The sequence below is a fragment of the Psittacula echo genome (assembly GCF_963264785.1).
Source record: "Psittacula echo genome assembly, chromosome: 5".
Taxonomy (NCBI): domain Eukaryota; kingdom Metazoa; phylum Chordata; class Aves; order Psittaciformes; family Psittacidae; genus Psittacula; species Psittacula echo.
This window is the reverse complement of record NC_137739.1, coordinates 35,867,803-35,883,752: the sequence shown is the minus strand read 5'-3', so window position 1 is coordinate 35,883,752 and position 15,950 is coordinate 35,867,803. Positions and strand designations below refer to the sequence as shown.

The window sequence follows — 15,950 nt, the reverse complement described above, 5'->3', positions numbered from 1 at the left end:
TAAGTGAAAGAAAGAAAAAAAGAAAAGAAAAATAATCAGCCCTGAAAAATCCTCATAATCACCCTTAATAGTCCTTTTGGGTTTTGATTAATAGTTTCATTGACAGGAAATCTGACAAATCAGATGCACTGTTTTCTAAATTTTGACTTGAGGTTCTAAGTAATGACATGAGATTCATCTACATTCTGTCTGCAGGGACAATTCCGATATTGCAGTTACAGAAAAAGAAATACAGAAACAAAACCCCTTATACTCATAGCAAGTAAGACCATGGAATCAATTCACTCTAAAGTCAGAAGGATCCAAATTAAGACTAGGATTGTCTTAATCTGCACACACAACATGATCATAGCATATTTTTCTTGCACCCCTAATCTCAGTTGCTGCACAGAAAGGTTATGTTTACTGTTTTGTTACCATCACAGACGTGTTAGGTATTATTTGCTGTTAGTTTTTATCATCATAAGGTGACACTCTCATTATAACATCTGTAAAACACAGAATTTACCATTTCTGCAGTACTGTCCAAGACTAGAAGTGGTTAACAATACTACCTACTGCATAAGAGTCAAAGACAGATCAAAGACAAGACTGTTGAGGTTTAACCTGTAAATTAATTCTGATGTACAAGTTGAGATACCTGCCATCTCAATTGTTTAGAATATCTAACATCATGCACTTTAATAATATTGTGCTTTTATTTAAGTGCAATTTCAAAGCTTAGCATTTCTGTTGCCTTTAACATTAAATATTGGTTCCATGGGATATAGCCGTAGAGGGCAGGGGGCCCCAAGACTGCTGGTTGTTATTCAAGGATCACCTACTACAAGCTCAGGAATGTTGCATCCCAACTAGAAGGAAGTGCAGCAGGAGGGCCAGGAGACCTCCTTGGATGGATAAGGAGCTGCTCAGGAAAATTCAAAGGAAAAAAGAGGCTTATAGAAGGTGGAAGCAGGGACAGGCAGCCTGGGAAGAATACAGGGATGTTGTCTGGGAAGCTAGGGACCAGGTGAGGAAGGCTAAGGCCCAGTTAGAATTAAACTTGGCTAGGGATGTTAAGGGTAACAGGAAGGGATTCTATAGGTACGTAGAGAATAAAAAGACAGACTAGGGACAACGTAGGTCCCCTCTGGAAGCTATCGGGAGAACTGGCTACCCGGGATTTGGAGAAGGCTGAGGTTCTTAATGACTTCTTTGCCTCGATCTTCACTGGCAAAGGCTCTGACTGCACCACCCAAGTCTTGGAGGGTGGACGCAGGGAATGTAAGAATGAAGATCCTAGGCCCACTGTAGGAGAGGATCTGGTTCGAGACCATCTTAAAACCCTAACCGTACACAAGTCCATGGGACCTGATGAAATCCATCCGCGGGTCCTAAGGGAGCTGGCGAATGAAGTCGCTAAGCCACTGGCCATCATATTTGAAAAATCATGGCAGTCAGGTGAAGTTCCCGACAACTGGAAAAACAGAAATATAACCCCCATTTTCAAGAAGGGGAAAATGGATGACCCAGGGAATTACAGACCAGTCAGTCTCACCTCTGTGCCTGGCAAAATCCTGGAGCAGATTCTCCTGGAAGAAATGCTAAGGCACATGAAAAACAACAAGGTGCTTAGTGACAGCCAGCATGGCTTCACTAAGGAGAAATCCTGCCTGACCAATTTGGTGGCCTTCTATGATGAGGCTACGAAACTGATGGACAGGGGCAGAGTGGTGGACGTCATCTACCTGGACTTGTGCAAAGCATTCAACACTGTCCCACACGACATCCTTGTCTCTAAATTGGAGAGACATCAATTTGATGGGTGGACCACTCAGTGGATAAAGAACTGGCTGGATGGCCGCACCCAAAGAGTTGTGGTCAATGGCTCCATGTCTGGCTGGAGACCGGTAACGAGTGGTGTCCCTCAGGGATCGGTGTTGGGACTGGTCTTGTTCAACATCTTTGTCAGTGACATGGACAGTGGGATTGAGTGTACCCTCAGCAAGTTTGCCGATGACACCAAGCTCTGTGGTTCGGTTGATACACCAGAGGGAATGGATGCCATCCAGAGGGACCTCGACACGCTTGTGAGGTGGGCTGATGCCAACCTTATGAAGTTTAACCATGCCAAGTGCAAGGTCCTACACCTGGGTCGGAGCAATCCCAGGCACAGCTACAGGTTGGGCAGAGAAGAGATTCAGAGCAGCCCTGCAGAGAAGGACTTGGGGGTGTTGGTCGATGAGAGAATGAACATGAGCCGGCAGTGTGCGCTCACAGCCCAGAAAGCCATATCCTGGGCTGCATCAAGAGGAGCGTGACCAGCAGGTCCAAGGAGGTGATCCTGCCCCTCTACTCTGCTCTCGTGAGACCTCACTTGGAGTATTGTGTGCAGTTCTGGTGTCCTCAACATAAAAAGGACACGGAACTGTTGGAACAAGTCCAGAGGAGGGCTACAAGGATGATCAGGGCACTGGAGCACCTCCCGTATGGAGACAGGCTGAGAAAGTTGGGGCTGTTCAGCCTGGAGAAGAGCAGGTTGTGTGGAGACCTCATAGCAGCCTTCCAGTATCTGAAGGGGGCCTACAAGGATGCTGGGGAGGGACTATTCATCAGGGACTGTAGTGACAGGACAAGGGGTAATGGGTTAAAACTTAAACAGGGGAAGTTTAGCTTGGATATAAGGAAGAAATTCTTTACTGGGAGGGTGGTGAGGCACTGGAATGGGTTGCCCAGGGAGGTTGTGAATGCTCCATCCTTGGCGGTGTTCAAGGTCAGGATGGATGAGGCCTTGGGTGACATGGTTTAGTGTGAGGTGCCCACGCCCATGGCAGGGGGGTTGGAACTAGATGATCTCAAGGTCCTTTCCAACCCTAACTATTCTATGATTCTAAAATAACATTATCTGTTCAGGATAAGGACAATCATCACAAATGAGTCAAAGCAGCTAATCTGACAAGCAATAACTTGACAAATGCATACTCTTGGTTAGTTACATTAATCACTCAGCACTGGTTCCTATTTGCAAAAGGACACAACAATTCAACAAAAAGTGACTGGTTATGTGGTGGAAATGATACATTCATATTACCATAAAGATGGTGGGTTTAAGCTAGCACCTTTTGTTTCACATAGAAGATTTCAGCTATAAGGGTTTGAATTATAAAGAAAAAAAAATCTCACCCATTTTAAGCTGCATTTCTCAGATATTGCTAGCTTCACCTGGCGTAAGTGCCCTGATTTTCCCTTGTATGAGTGTTATACTAAAACCTTTTAACGTTTTTCTGTTAGAATTTGTGGATGATTTGCTACTAAAACCGTACAACCTTAGAAGCAGATAACTAATGAGTCTGGTTTAAGCATTTTAAGCTACTCCTCTGCTATGGCTCAACTTAAAAAGAAATACATTAAAAAAATCTCCGTATTTGGATTTAGTTCCACACAACAATATTTACAAAGTAAAAAGAGTTCTGATAGGAAAGAGGAACCCAAACATTTGTCATGAAAGAATTACAGCCTTACGTGGAGAGCTTTCAGTTGGTTTGTGGAAGACCCAGCTTCAAGTCTGCTTCTCCTACTTTGAACCAGATGAACAGCCAAGTAACTGGACTATAGTCAAATGACTGAGTTATTCACAATTCTGACCAAAAAAACCCAACCAACAAAGAAAATCAACCCAAAACCGTCCTATAATGAATAATGTTTCTTGGTATTTTCCAGTTAAAAACTTCCATGAAAGCACTCACCCAAACTACAAAACTTCGGAAAAGAAATCTATGGGTAAAGGAAGTGCAGCGAGTAAGCCAACTCTGACAATAACTTTGATCTAAATGTCAGTGAAATCAATTGAAGAGATGAACACAACATCAGTTTGTTCAGCAAACGTTATTTCCCCTTTTTACCTTCACCCTCTTGAAGAGCTTTTTGATCACCTACAGCTTCAGGAACCAACTTAGCATAGGAGTGTTTTTCATTCGAATCAAACTTCACAGTATCAAAGTATACAGATCCATTGGACACATACCTGAAAAGTTAAAGATTATTATTTAGCTAACTTTCTACCAATACTTAACTGAATTTTATCCCAGAAATCACTGTGTTAAACTTGCGTTCTCTAGTGGAACCACACACAGTATGGTACTGCTCAGTACTCTAAAGATAAATTAGGTGAGCCTAAGTTTTAAGGCCTTACCATAAAGACTTCAGACAGATCATCGAAAGTCATAATAAAATTGATCACAGGAAAAACAACTAACATCTTTCTTGTTAAAATCTAAGGAGCCGAGACATGAAATTACACTCCCTAGAGAAGAAATATTTACAATACCTCTGACCCTTTTTTTTTGTATGTATTACATTTTGCAATAACATAGTATGATTCTCTGTTTGACAGTCCATGTTGTCCTCCTTCACTGTTAATTTTGTCCCACAACAGCTGTAATAAAAACTGACTCTAAAGTAAATTTCAGCACCACCAGGAATGCTGATAATTCAGTGCAAAAAATGCAATGTGCTCACCCCTGTTTGGTGTTTTGTGGTGGTTTTTTTTGTTTGTTTGTTTGTTTTGGTCTTTTTGGGTTTTGGTTGGTTTTTTTAAGAAAATTTTAAAATGTAGGTTTAAAAGGAAGAACATACAAGAGCAATTATGGCAGTCTGAACCACGGTTTGTTTTTTTCACAATTAAAACTACATCCATATCAGAGAGAAAAAAAAAAAAACCTCAAAAATTTCAGAGGGGAATCTAATGTGATACTCAGGAACTTCTAGAGTATTAGCTTGATTTTCTCAAATATTAGACAATAGCAGAAAAAGAGTTCATTATTACTTCAATAAAAAAAACCAAAACCAAATGACTTACGTTATTTACAATGAGTTCTAGGCATCTGGTGAGGCATCCATTTTTGAAACCCCTTTCTGAAGGCCAGGAGGCCTATGGCTCAAGGGAATGGAATTTTGACTATTTATTTTAATGAATGAGGATTTCTCCCTATAAATTTAATAACCTAACTTCTCTTTTTGTAAGACATCATAAAAATATGGAATAGCACATTTTCATCAAGTGAGAAATAGAGAGTCTTTTGCAAAGAAACCTGAAGCTTCTTTATTTGATAAAACTCTACTCCAGGAAAAGACTACTACTGCATATGAGAACAGAGAAACCAGTTCACAGGTAAGTGTTGAAAGCAATCATTCTAGCCCTGATACAGTATAAGCACACAGCAAAAGTATCCAGTAGCAAACTTACCCATAACCATTATGCACAATCTTTTTCACAAAATCCACAATTTCTGGCACATATTCACTGACCCGCGTTAAAACATCTGGAGGTAAAACCTACAGATAAAAGTAGAATCTTTCTATATATAAATATAATTATTTATACATATAAAATATGCGCTAAAACATATACACTATACATCGGTTAAAAATTGGCTCCAAAATAAGGGACAGCCAAGATTCCTATTTCAAGCTTTCTGCTCTGAAACAATGTGCTGTGACATTTTTTCCTGAGCCTTTAAGGCGATGTTAACAACAACCTACTGCAGGGATGTCAGCTCTTCCATTTATTGCAATTCTGACAGAACAGACAAGTAGTCCCTCTGACTTGCAGGTAAATAAATAAACCTTCACTGATCTGAACCATTGCATATGGCATGGCATTTCGTTTGTAACAAGTCCTTGACTGTTATCATCACACAATTTCTTAGTGGCTGAAGACTGGTAAACAACCAGTCTAAATGCTTAGGCTGACAGCTCTCTTTTGTGCAGCTAACAGACTCAAACTTCCAGATCAGTTGGTGATCATAAGCCCATGTTACACCAAAGGGAAGGGATGGAGTGCACATGTCAAACCTGATCACCAGTTAACTGGCTCTGGTAACATGCATAATTGATTCAAGACTGTGGGGATGGAAACAGAACAGGTGCTAATTTAACAGCTACCTATTCACATTAAAGGAAATAGTTGAATAAGGCTGAAATATGAGGTCTTTGAAAGCTATAAAGGAGCTAAATTATATTCTGAGTATTATGAGGCATGGCACACTTTTATAACAGAAAAGAGTTTGCTTACTTACATTGAGTGCTTCCATATCCTTATGAAATTCCCCTTCCCAGAATTTGGGGAGCTTTGAGAATATGGAATTGTCAGTCACCTGACTGCCAAATTTTGTGTCCAACCAGTCAGACAGCAAATCTTTGGCTCCTTCCAACAGTCTCTATAAAACAACAATGGTAAGTACAAGTGATCAAACACTTGCCCTGTTTAAACTCTGCAGACAGATCTTACTTCAAACAGAAAGGCTTGCTTGAAGAAAAAGACACTTGGCTTTGAATACAGAGTAATCCATGCTTCTATCAGATTTTTATCATATTGCCCTTCATAAACATGGATGAAGCAATCAAAGGAAGATAAACTGGTGATATCTGTTTTGATATCAATCACTTAAACAGGCATGTGAAACTTACACTGTAAACACCGGATGGGACCTGCAGTTGTATCAGATCACCTGCTCTCCCCCCACCCCCTCACTACAGGATAATCTAACAGAAGCCTTACAGGGCACATTGTGAAAAAAGTGTTTGAAAGACTACTCTGAACATCAGTCTTACACTAATTTTATTTTTTTTTACAATAGGATATAGCCCAGAAGGCGTGACTGCTTAGATTTGAGTTGGTTTGACAATTCCGCTAGGTCAGAATACACTTCATAAAGCCACCTGATATTAGAATAGCTGAACTTTTTTTTTTTTTTTTAAAAGACAATTTAGAGAGACTCTTCTCCAGAAGGGAGCACATACCCTATACTTCCTACAGCAACCACCACAAATAATCTGAAAGCAAGAAAAGATGAAAGTGGAACTTCAGCTACTAAAAGACAGTAGTTATATTGACTGACTTGGTTACTGGGACAGTACTGAAGCCCAATAAAGTCAATAGGATTATTGTCCCTAAATGTAAATATTTTTGGGATGTATTTTCTTCTCTGATCAGAGATAGAAACATTTGTGTAGAGAACTGCCACCAGTAATTGAAATGTCCTAAATGCATATTCAGTAATCTATACTGCAATTAGTTCATCAGGACAAAAGAAGTCAAAAAGAAACTAAATACATGTAAGAAAAAAATCCCCACTGGAAAGTTAAAATTAACTGAGTAATTTTCACAGTGGGAGGGAGGGAAAGTAATTGGTAAAAACAGCATCCAAAAACTATACAGCTGAACTAAAGGATCAAACTTCTTTTATGGAATACAAAATATTACAAAGTCTTCATCCCCACATTACCTCTTTTTATGAATAAAAATGTCCATAATGTTGAAGGAATAAGATAAGATTATTTTTAAAACCTCTAACAATTATAAGTCAAATACAATTTTAAAATTGTGATTTAAAAGGAGCTCAAACTGACCTCATGACAGCTGTTGATCTCTTCTTCAGGGAGTTTAGCTTGCACAGCTGCTTGTAGAGGACCAAAAGCAGACTTCACTACATTCTGAATTCTTTCCAACATTTGCCTTTTATCTGGGTCTGTTGTCTCATTTAATTTAACTGAAAAGAGCTAAAATTTAAAAAAAAAAATAAATTTTAGAAAGCAACCTGCAGTACAGTAGCGCTATGTTCCACACACAATGTATTATCCTAAACACATAGTATCTGCTAGTGATGAATAATAATAATGCCAGATAAAAAGCTTTGATATCAAACTACTGAAGCATACTCCTCATCAGAAATAAAAGTGAAGTCAAAGAATTTACTACACACCCAAATTCAGTTTTTCAAAAAAGACTCTGTAAACAACTACATCATAATTATTGTTGTTCAGTAATTTTCATTTTCTATGCAGTTGATCACTTTAATTACACAGTTGATTATCACAAATCTGTAAAGAAGAAGCTTTAATGTGAAACAAAGAAAGATTAAATGCTATGCTTAGAGAGCATGTCAGGCAATGATAGCTGGGCAAAACTTCCAAGCCTCCCATTCTCAGGCCTGTATTCAATTCATTAGACTGATTACCTCTTTGTGATCTGTTGTTCTAAAAATGACCAGTCACCTTCCTCCACCTTCAGTCCAGCATACAGAATTTCTTAAATCCCTAAAGCTTTGGAGACTTTTTGGTCTTTCCAAGGCCACCAATCTTACAAGCTTTAAAAAATTATGGACATACCACCATTTCAAAACTACTTTAAAGAATTATTTTTGAAGTTTGAATTCTAACACACAAACATCTAATACCCCAACAACAACATACACGCATTTGCAAACAAGTTCTATGGACCTAAGTCAGGCATGCCTTTTACACCAATAGTTCTTGTCAATTCTAAACCAATGGAAAAAACAAAGGGATGTGCAGTTCCAACATTTCTAATTTGTGTGGTACCAGTTCAATAGAATAATTTTCAATAGAATAATTGACACAAGCAGAAAGTTTGAGGAGGTAGCAAAGTTAGAGGCGTTTTTTAGATGCTTTGCTACATTATCAAGAACCTAAGATACTAGCAGACACTAAATATCATGCCAACCTCTGAGGCAGTTTTAACATCTTCAAGTAGCTGATCTGGTGCCGATTTGTTCTCTCTATACCGTTCAAAAAGGTAATTTTGTCTTGCTCTCTTGATGATCTACAAAGCAGAAACATGGAAGTATTTTTGTGAATCAAATACCTCTTACATACCAAATGCATTTCAGAATCCCTACTAATTTGACAAGCTACAAGAATTGCATGCAGTAATACAAATTAAACACACCATACATAGTTAATCAGCTACCTCAAGAGACTTAATAGGTATCTGAACAACAGGCAGATAAGTTATCTTTGCAAAATGCTTAGTCTTCATTACTTATGACAACATACATTTATATACAAGAATACAGGCTTTGCTACAGTAGGAATGCTACAAAACAGAAAAATAAAACCAACCAAAACAAAAAAACATCACCAAAATATCAATGGCTTTGCATACAAAATGTATGTCTAAGTTAATGAGTGTAAGATTTACCTTGGCTTATCAAATGGCAATTACATATGACTCTCTGACTTCCATGCTGAAAGTACAATTATTTTAGATTGGAATTTAAAAAGACCTTACCTTATCATCAATATCTGTAATATTCATACAATAGAAAACATCATATTTAAAATAATCCCTCAAGATTCTTCTCAAGATATCAAATGAGATGTATGACCTAAAAACATAAAAGATACAGGGGTGTTTTTAGTGATCATCTCAAGTCTATTTCTATACTATGCACAAACTACTTTAGTCTCAGAGTCAATAATTTTACAGCAGTTTTGATTTTACCTTATGTACGTGCAAATTTTTACCATCAGTGACATAATAACATGCTTTTAACCTTTAAATTTGAAGCATTGAGTCTAACAAGGCTATTGTCTAGTAATACACTCATCTAAATAAAGTGCCTTTTCCTATTAATCTTTTTCTTCCATTAGGCACTGTTATTAGCTACATCAAAATAAGGAACTGCAGTACCTGGCATGTCCCATGTGAGAAGCATCATAAACTGTTGGACCACAGCAGTACCACAGGACCTTTTTTCCATTCTGAGGCTGAAATATTTCCTTAATTGAAAGGGAAAATACAGTGATGAGAAAAAAATGAAGACTTCAGGCTAATAACACTGCTTTTGGAAATTAAAATGTAAAAACATGGTTTATAAATAAAAAATAAAAGAATAGTTATTCCACTCCCAGTTTTGTGTAAGAAAAGATCACTACTAGTTTTATCATGTAAAAGGGAGAACAGACTGTGGCTGCTTCAGTTATCTGTACTCTTATCAATCAAGATGTCAGATTACAAAGATTTGGACTAGTCAGGGCATTATTCAAGCTGTGTTTGTAAAAGAGAAGATCAAGCTTTCTTTTGAATTGAAAAAGGTTACAGAGTATAATCATTTCACACATACTTGGATACTACATCCCAAGTAACACTAGTATTACTAATATTTCCACTCTTTCCCAAAGGACCTTCAAACAAGACTACAAGAAGTTTACCGGTTTCTATTACACAGACAACATCTAAAGAAAGAAACTGTGATTTTATTCTGTTCACACTGCCTATACTTGTGTGCATTACAGTTGAACCCTGGCTATTTTGCATGATCATAACTTGCAATTGGGAAGTACATATAATGCAACATACACATACATACACTTGTAGTGTGTATTTACTGTGTAGAATAGATATAAATATATAATATATACAAATATTATATACAATTATATATTAAAATACATCATATACAATATTTGTATTGTGTAGTACAATAATATCCAATTTATAACATCTAATATAGAAAGATAAACAAATATATATAAAAATATTATATTTTAACACTTGCCCGACAAACACACACGACTGACCCAGCATCTCTGGCACGTGCTTGTTAACATTCTGCAAAATACAACCCAAAAGCCTGTGTACTGATAGGGTAAACACTTAAGAAACTAATATTTGATGACTTCTCTATTTGTGTTTCTATGGAAATCTCCACTTTTCTTTCGTTTAGTCACCTTATTGCGAGTCAGGCTGTTGTAGAGGCAGAGCCTAGAATGTTTTGTTCCTTCAGGGGGAGACCAGGGTGGCTGCACACGCTTGCCTTTACCTAGAGGAAAGAACAGTTTAAAGAGAACTGAAAAGACACTTTCTGCAAACAGTTTTACAATATAACATTTTCTCCTTATCAAACTGTTAAGTTATATCACAAGGGAAAAAAAACCCACATAAAATTAGACAAAGCAGCTTCAATCCTAGTAATCCAATTAGCTGTTTAGAGCTTCCTACAAAGCCACTACATTATTTCACTGTAGCTTATTTTCTACTTTCTGACTAGACATTGCTATTAACTTTTGAATCAAGTATCAGGAAAAAGGTAGAAAAGTAAGAGCATACAATTCAGTTAAAGCATTAACAAGAACTTTGAAATATAATGCATTATTAATTCAGTGCTACGACAGTCCTGGGCCTTCTGCAAAGCCACTTATATTACTGTGACAGCATGTGACTTCTTCGGACACAGAAGTTGCAAAAAATCACCAGAGACCAGCGTTAGTCTCTAGAACCAATATTGACAGAGTATGTGTACTCAACGGTGAGAGGGAGGGCAGACAGAAAGGCTTAGAAAGAACCTCAGCTTTTTTATCATACATTGTTGTTAGGCACACAAGCCATTTTTTCAAAACATTTACAAGTATGCTTCAATTCAGCAAAAGGCTAAATTTTGCCATTAAAGTGAGTAAATAAAATAGAGGGTAATATTAGTGGCAACATTCTTGCTTTCTTTTAAAATTTTAAGAAGAGACATAGATGTTAAAGGATTTTTCAACCAAAAAGAGTTGCAGATGCTCTGCACAGGGCTGCTAACAGCTGTAATGATGTTAAACTAATTATCACATTAACTAGGAATTAAAGCAAACCAGGAAATTCAAAAATACAGCAAGGTTGCCAGCTTAATACACACAGCACTGTCTTTAGGAATTATTGTGGTATGCCATTTTAGTTGCAATTAAAATATACAAACTATTTGTTTTGACAACAAAATGCCTTTCTGGTCCCGCATCTAGGGTGCTCTTCATTAACTGTTTCCCTTGATATCTTTGTGTGAATTTTTGGCTGAAAACCTCTAAGTAAGGCAAACTTTCATGGTATAAAATCCCTTAATTTCTTCATCTTCCTTTCCTGAGTAACTGCCTAAATAAGGGAAAAAAAAAATCAACTGCAGAACTCTGTCTCACAAATGGACTCTGTTTAATCTCCATGTTACAAATCCACAGAAATGTGTTTATTCTAAATATTTAATTGCATGAGGTACTCCTTAACAGAATACCTCAAGTTCAGAAGCAGTCTATCCACAACACAGATCATATACCAAGGTATATGTTTACTTTTTCATTTACAAAGATTACGCTAGCATGCTTAATTGCGGCTAACGTTTCCCTCAGGGAAAGAAGCCTATGTGGGTTAGTCTAATAAGATAAATCTGTAATGCTTTCTTTACTTAAAACCACACTAAACATAAGAAAAACCCCACATACTGCACTGTAAAGTTCTCAGCTTGTGAGTTAGATGCACATTATATCCACTACATAGACACCAAGGGCAAAGTAAAAGGCACGCTGTTTAGTCTGTTCAAATATCTCTCTGCCAGCTACAGTCTTTCCCCTGGTTGAACTGAAGTTCATTTGCTCTAAACCACTCCATGAGCTCTCTGATACACCTGAAAAAACACTGATAAAATATCCAAGGTCTAAGACGTGGCAGATTCACGTGTCATTTTCATAGTGACCACTGCAGAACACCATTCCAGGATTTCTGATGCAAACACACAGATCTAAAAGGTAACATGTCTTAACTCTTCAAAAAGAGAGAGTTAACATTAAAGATTCTGTGGACAGGAAAACAGAAACCTTTTCTCTTATTGCTCCACCCTGATCCATGAAAGTCTGCAAAACATTATGGTTAGCAGCATTAAATCTGCTATTAGAGCCAGCAGTATAGCTGAGATCCCTGAACTGCTGAAAGGAAATCAGTAACCAGAACAAGCACATGCAGGTACACACATATATGCAGAATCTACTCGCAGCAGTCTCATTTTAACTGCTGGTCTGACAGGAATTGAGGACACATCCTCGTGAGAGGATGGCACTGGAATAATATTAGTCAACAATCATCAGCAAAAATGACAGATATTATGCATTTGTTAGTAGATATTGCAAGCACTATACAACAGCTCTGTGGTGCTGGTGTTATTATTTCATGACGACCCAAGCAAGGATCTTGCTATAGAGCAATTAAATTAGGCTAGCTCATTGGAAAACAACTCGGAAGAGTGATGCAGCTCCCAAAAATGTCAGCACCCATGCTTACACAATGACCTAGATTAACCAGTTAGTATTTCCTCAAATCATCAGCAATGCCTGAATTGCTAGGGTTAAAAAAGAACCTCAAAAATTCTTTTTGAAATTCAGTGTCAATAACAACCGTAAGAGGCAGTTTTCAGTTTACTTTGTAATGAACTTGTATAACAATTACTAAGTTACAATTTCAGGGAAAAAAAAGGCAAAACAAAACAAAAAAAAAGTGGACTGAGCAAACCCTGATATTTTAGGGAACAAGCTAAAACACACACATTCTTTTACAATCCAGTAGCTGGCTTTTTAAATAAAATACACATAATCAAATTCTGTACACTGAGGAATTTTACAGTCAAAGAAATGTAGAAACAGAGATTTAGCATTCAAATAGGCCAGGATATATCCATTACACAGTAACTATGCAAGAAGCATTTCATGACCTTGAACACAAGTCGATACTGTAAATTTTAAAGTGTGCAAGACAGTATGAAAGGGAACTTCTAGGAATTCTCAGCGATAAAAACAATACAATGTCAGCTAGTCTATAACCTGCCCATCAGTTTCATATTACTCACTTGTTTGAAGTTTACAAGGCTCATTTTTTTCACTGCTGCCATCATAGATTGCTTCTATGTGTCTGTACCACCGGACAACATGGATATACTGGTCCACAGGTGGCCTCGAAAACTTTCTGAATACCTCCACATCTGCATGTGAAAATGTGAACCCCTGGATATAACTACGAGTGCTCAGGTACTCGTTCAAAGCCTTCACCCTGGCTTCCTCTTCACTAATGCTCAGAATAAAACTGTAGCTGGAAGCTGTAAAGAGAGGCACAGGACATTTGGTCAGCATTAAAAGAAGGAGATCCCATGACCAAAATATATCCTTATACTATACATCTCCCCTCTAAATTAGTTCTGGCAACTGACAAGAAAATTGAGAAAGTATATTTAGCATAAGCTACTGAATAACTATATATTTCCTATTTATATTTCCTATTAATAGGATTACGTTCATGCTGTGGTAAGGTTTTGGAGATATCTTCACAAGGAGTACGAAGGACAAAAGCACAGGTCCTTTTCATGAAGAAATGTTATCTACATGAAATTGGAGAAAATTCTTCACACACAGCACACCTAATCAGTCACACTTTTCCACACTGCTAAAACACTCATACTGTAAATACTTAATTATGATTAATTCTATACACTGTGGATAGGCTGTGAATATGTCTACTGAAGTTGAACACATCCTCAAATCTTTACAGGACCAGTGCCTGCATGCAAGCTCCCAGAATGATGCTCAGTTACTCCTACTTGCTCTACAACTCAAAACTTATGCTGTTGCTGTATATTTATTTATATACCTCTCCTATGCCATTTTCTCTCCTCAGACATACAAATAATATTTTAAGAGTTCTACACAAATGAACAGAAAGGATATTAGATTGTGCTCCTCTCTTGCAATTTTTTAATTCCATGATTTATTTGGTATAGAGGCAATACAGGTTCAACTGGATTCCATCTTTACAAATGCAGGGGCACAGAGCAGAAGAAGGGTTCTGTGAATTAATGGGAATGCAGTCAGTAACTGCAAGCCCTCTCAAAGTCAGTGGGTATAAAGTAGTAGGTATGGAGGCTACAGCATTTGGACTAGCACAGACACTAAGTAAAACTAACATTAATTTTTCCTACAGTGATTCAACATCTGTAACTCCATTTGTGTTCACAGTACTGTATAAACATTAAGCCAATACCCTGCTTAGGTAGTGAGCCAAGAAGGTAATTTAAGATGTAATCAAGGTCATAGCACAGTGAAGCAAGTGGCAGTATCACAACAACTGTCACTGCTCCCTAACCCCGACAAAGACCGCTGCCAGAGGTACTGCTCCTTACACTAGTACAAACATTTTCTGCACGAGTAGTTCCCAAAGCACTGCAAGCTTCCATGGACCAGCACTCTTGGAAAGGGAAGGATGAAAGTAGATAAGGAAGTGATGGCTAGGAGAGGATGTGAGGAACGGCAGAACTGAAGGTTTTCCAAAGATCATCAGTTAAGACTTTATGAGCAGCTCATTTCCTGTAAGGAAATACATTACTACAATATTCTACAGGAACTCAGGAAGACAGGGAAATGGCAGCTAGATACCAAGTATGTCTGTGTTTGACCCTTTTGAATGCAAATGAGATATAGTGGCGCACCAGCAGAACTAATAAAAAAGGCCAGCGATTATAAAAATAATAATTAAAAAAAAAAAATAACCCAAAACCCTAAGGGCACAAAAGATATTTAGAATTCATACACAAAAGCAAAGTCAGATTAATGCAAAGTGTCAGTCCTTCTCAGTGGCTATGAATGCAATTGTTCAGTATAAATAAGGAATAACAGTAAATAATGGTTCATAACTAGACCCTATGTGCTTGCCTTTACCTGGCTGAATGGGATTAAGCTTTGGCTCACATAGTTAGTTTTACTATAAACTTTTCAGCCTCCTAAATATTTACTGATGTTTATCATCATAGAAGTTCACATGTTTATACACATGAAATAGTTTGAAATAGTCATGTGCATTAATTACAGAAACCTAAGACATAAGTCTTCCCTGAATGTCAATTTCGTATCCATGAATCATGAGAGAGAAGGCCAAGAAAAAGAAGTATTACAAGAATGATCCATGTAGAAATTAAACTATATCTCAAAGAAAAGATCTTTAAAGATCTATGGCAAGGAAAGCAGCACTCAATTTGCAAAGTATTATTAGGGTTATTATGACCATTATTCACACACCAGGCTGCTAATGGGAAGCAGATCACTGTATCTGAAACAATATAAGTGCTTTCCAACCACATCTGTAAACCAATCTAAAAGGGAAGCTGCATAAACTAACACACAAATACAACAAAGATGATAGAACTCATACAAGCTACTTTTGGTAAGGAGAGATGGCAAATACTGCCTGTGAATGTCAGTCCCAGCTCAGCCCCGATAAGCAGAGCAACCAAAATTACTTTGAGAAATCTTGGCACACACATTAATACTTAAAATTATAAAGTTTGACGTTATGTCTAATTGCAAGAGCAACAGCAGACCTGAAA

The 15,950-nt window shown here is 37.5% G+C and overlaps 1 protein-coding gene across 2 annotated transcripts in view; it reads right to left on the bottom strand.

The window, feature by feature from the left end:
- CARS1 (cysteinyl-tRNA synthetase 1) overlaps positions 1 to 15,950 on the bottom strand; it is a 39,822-nt gene that overhangs the window by 20,319 nt on the left and 3,553 nt on the right. Inside the window, exons 2-10 of one of the 2 annotated variants that reach the window (XM_080617970.1) lie at positions 13,428 to 13,673; positions 10,513 to 10,604; positions 9,473 to 9,561; positions 9,071 to 9,167; positions 8,504 to 8,602; positions 7,390 to 7,539; positions 6,057 to 6,197; positions 5,225 to 5,313; positions 3,882 to 4,003 (exon numbers count right to left, since the gene is read on the bottom strand). In XM_080617970.1, the coding sequence (XP_080474096.1) occupies positions 3,882 to 4,003; positions 5,225 to 5,313; positions 6,057 to 6,197; positions 7,390 to 7,539; positions 8,504 to 8,602; positions 9,071 to 9,167; positions 9,473 to 9,561; positions 10,513 to 10,604; positions 13,428 to 13,673 (1,125 nt within the window). The remainder of the gene's footprint in view (positions 1 to 3,881; positions 4,004 to 5,224; positions 5,314 to 6,056; positions 6,198 to 7,389; positions 7,540 to 8,503; positions 8,603 to 9,070; positions 9,168 to 9,472; positions 9,562 to 10,512; positions 10,605 to 13,427; positions 13,674 to 15,950) is intronic. The other variant, XM_080617971.1, reaches the window with a different exon arrangement.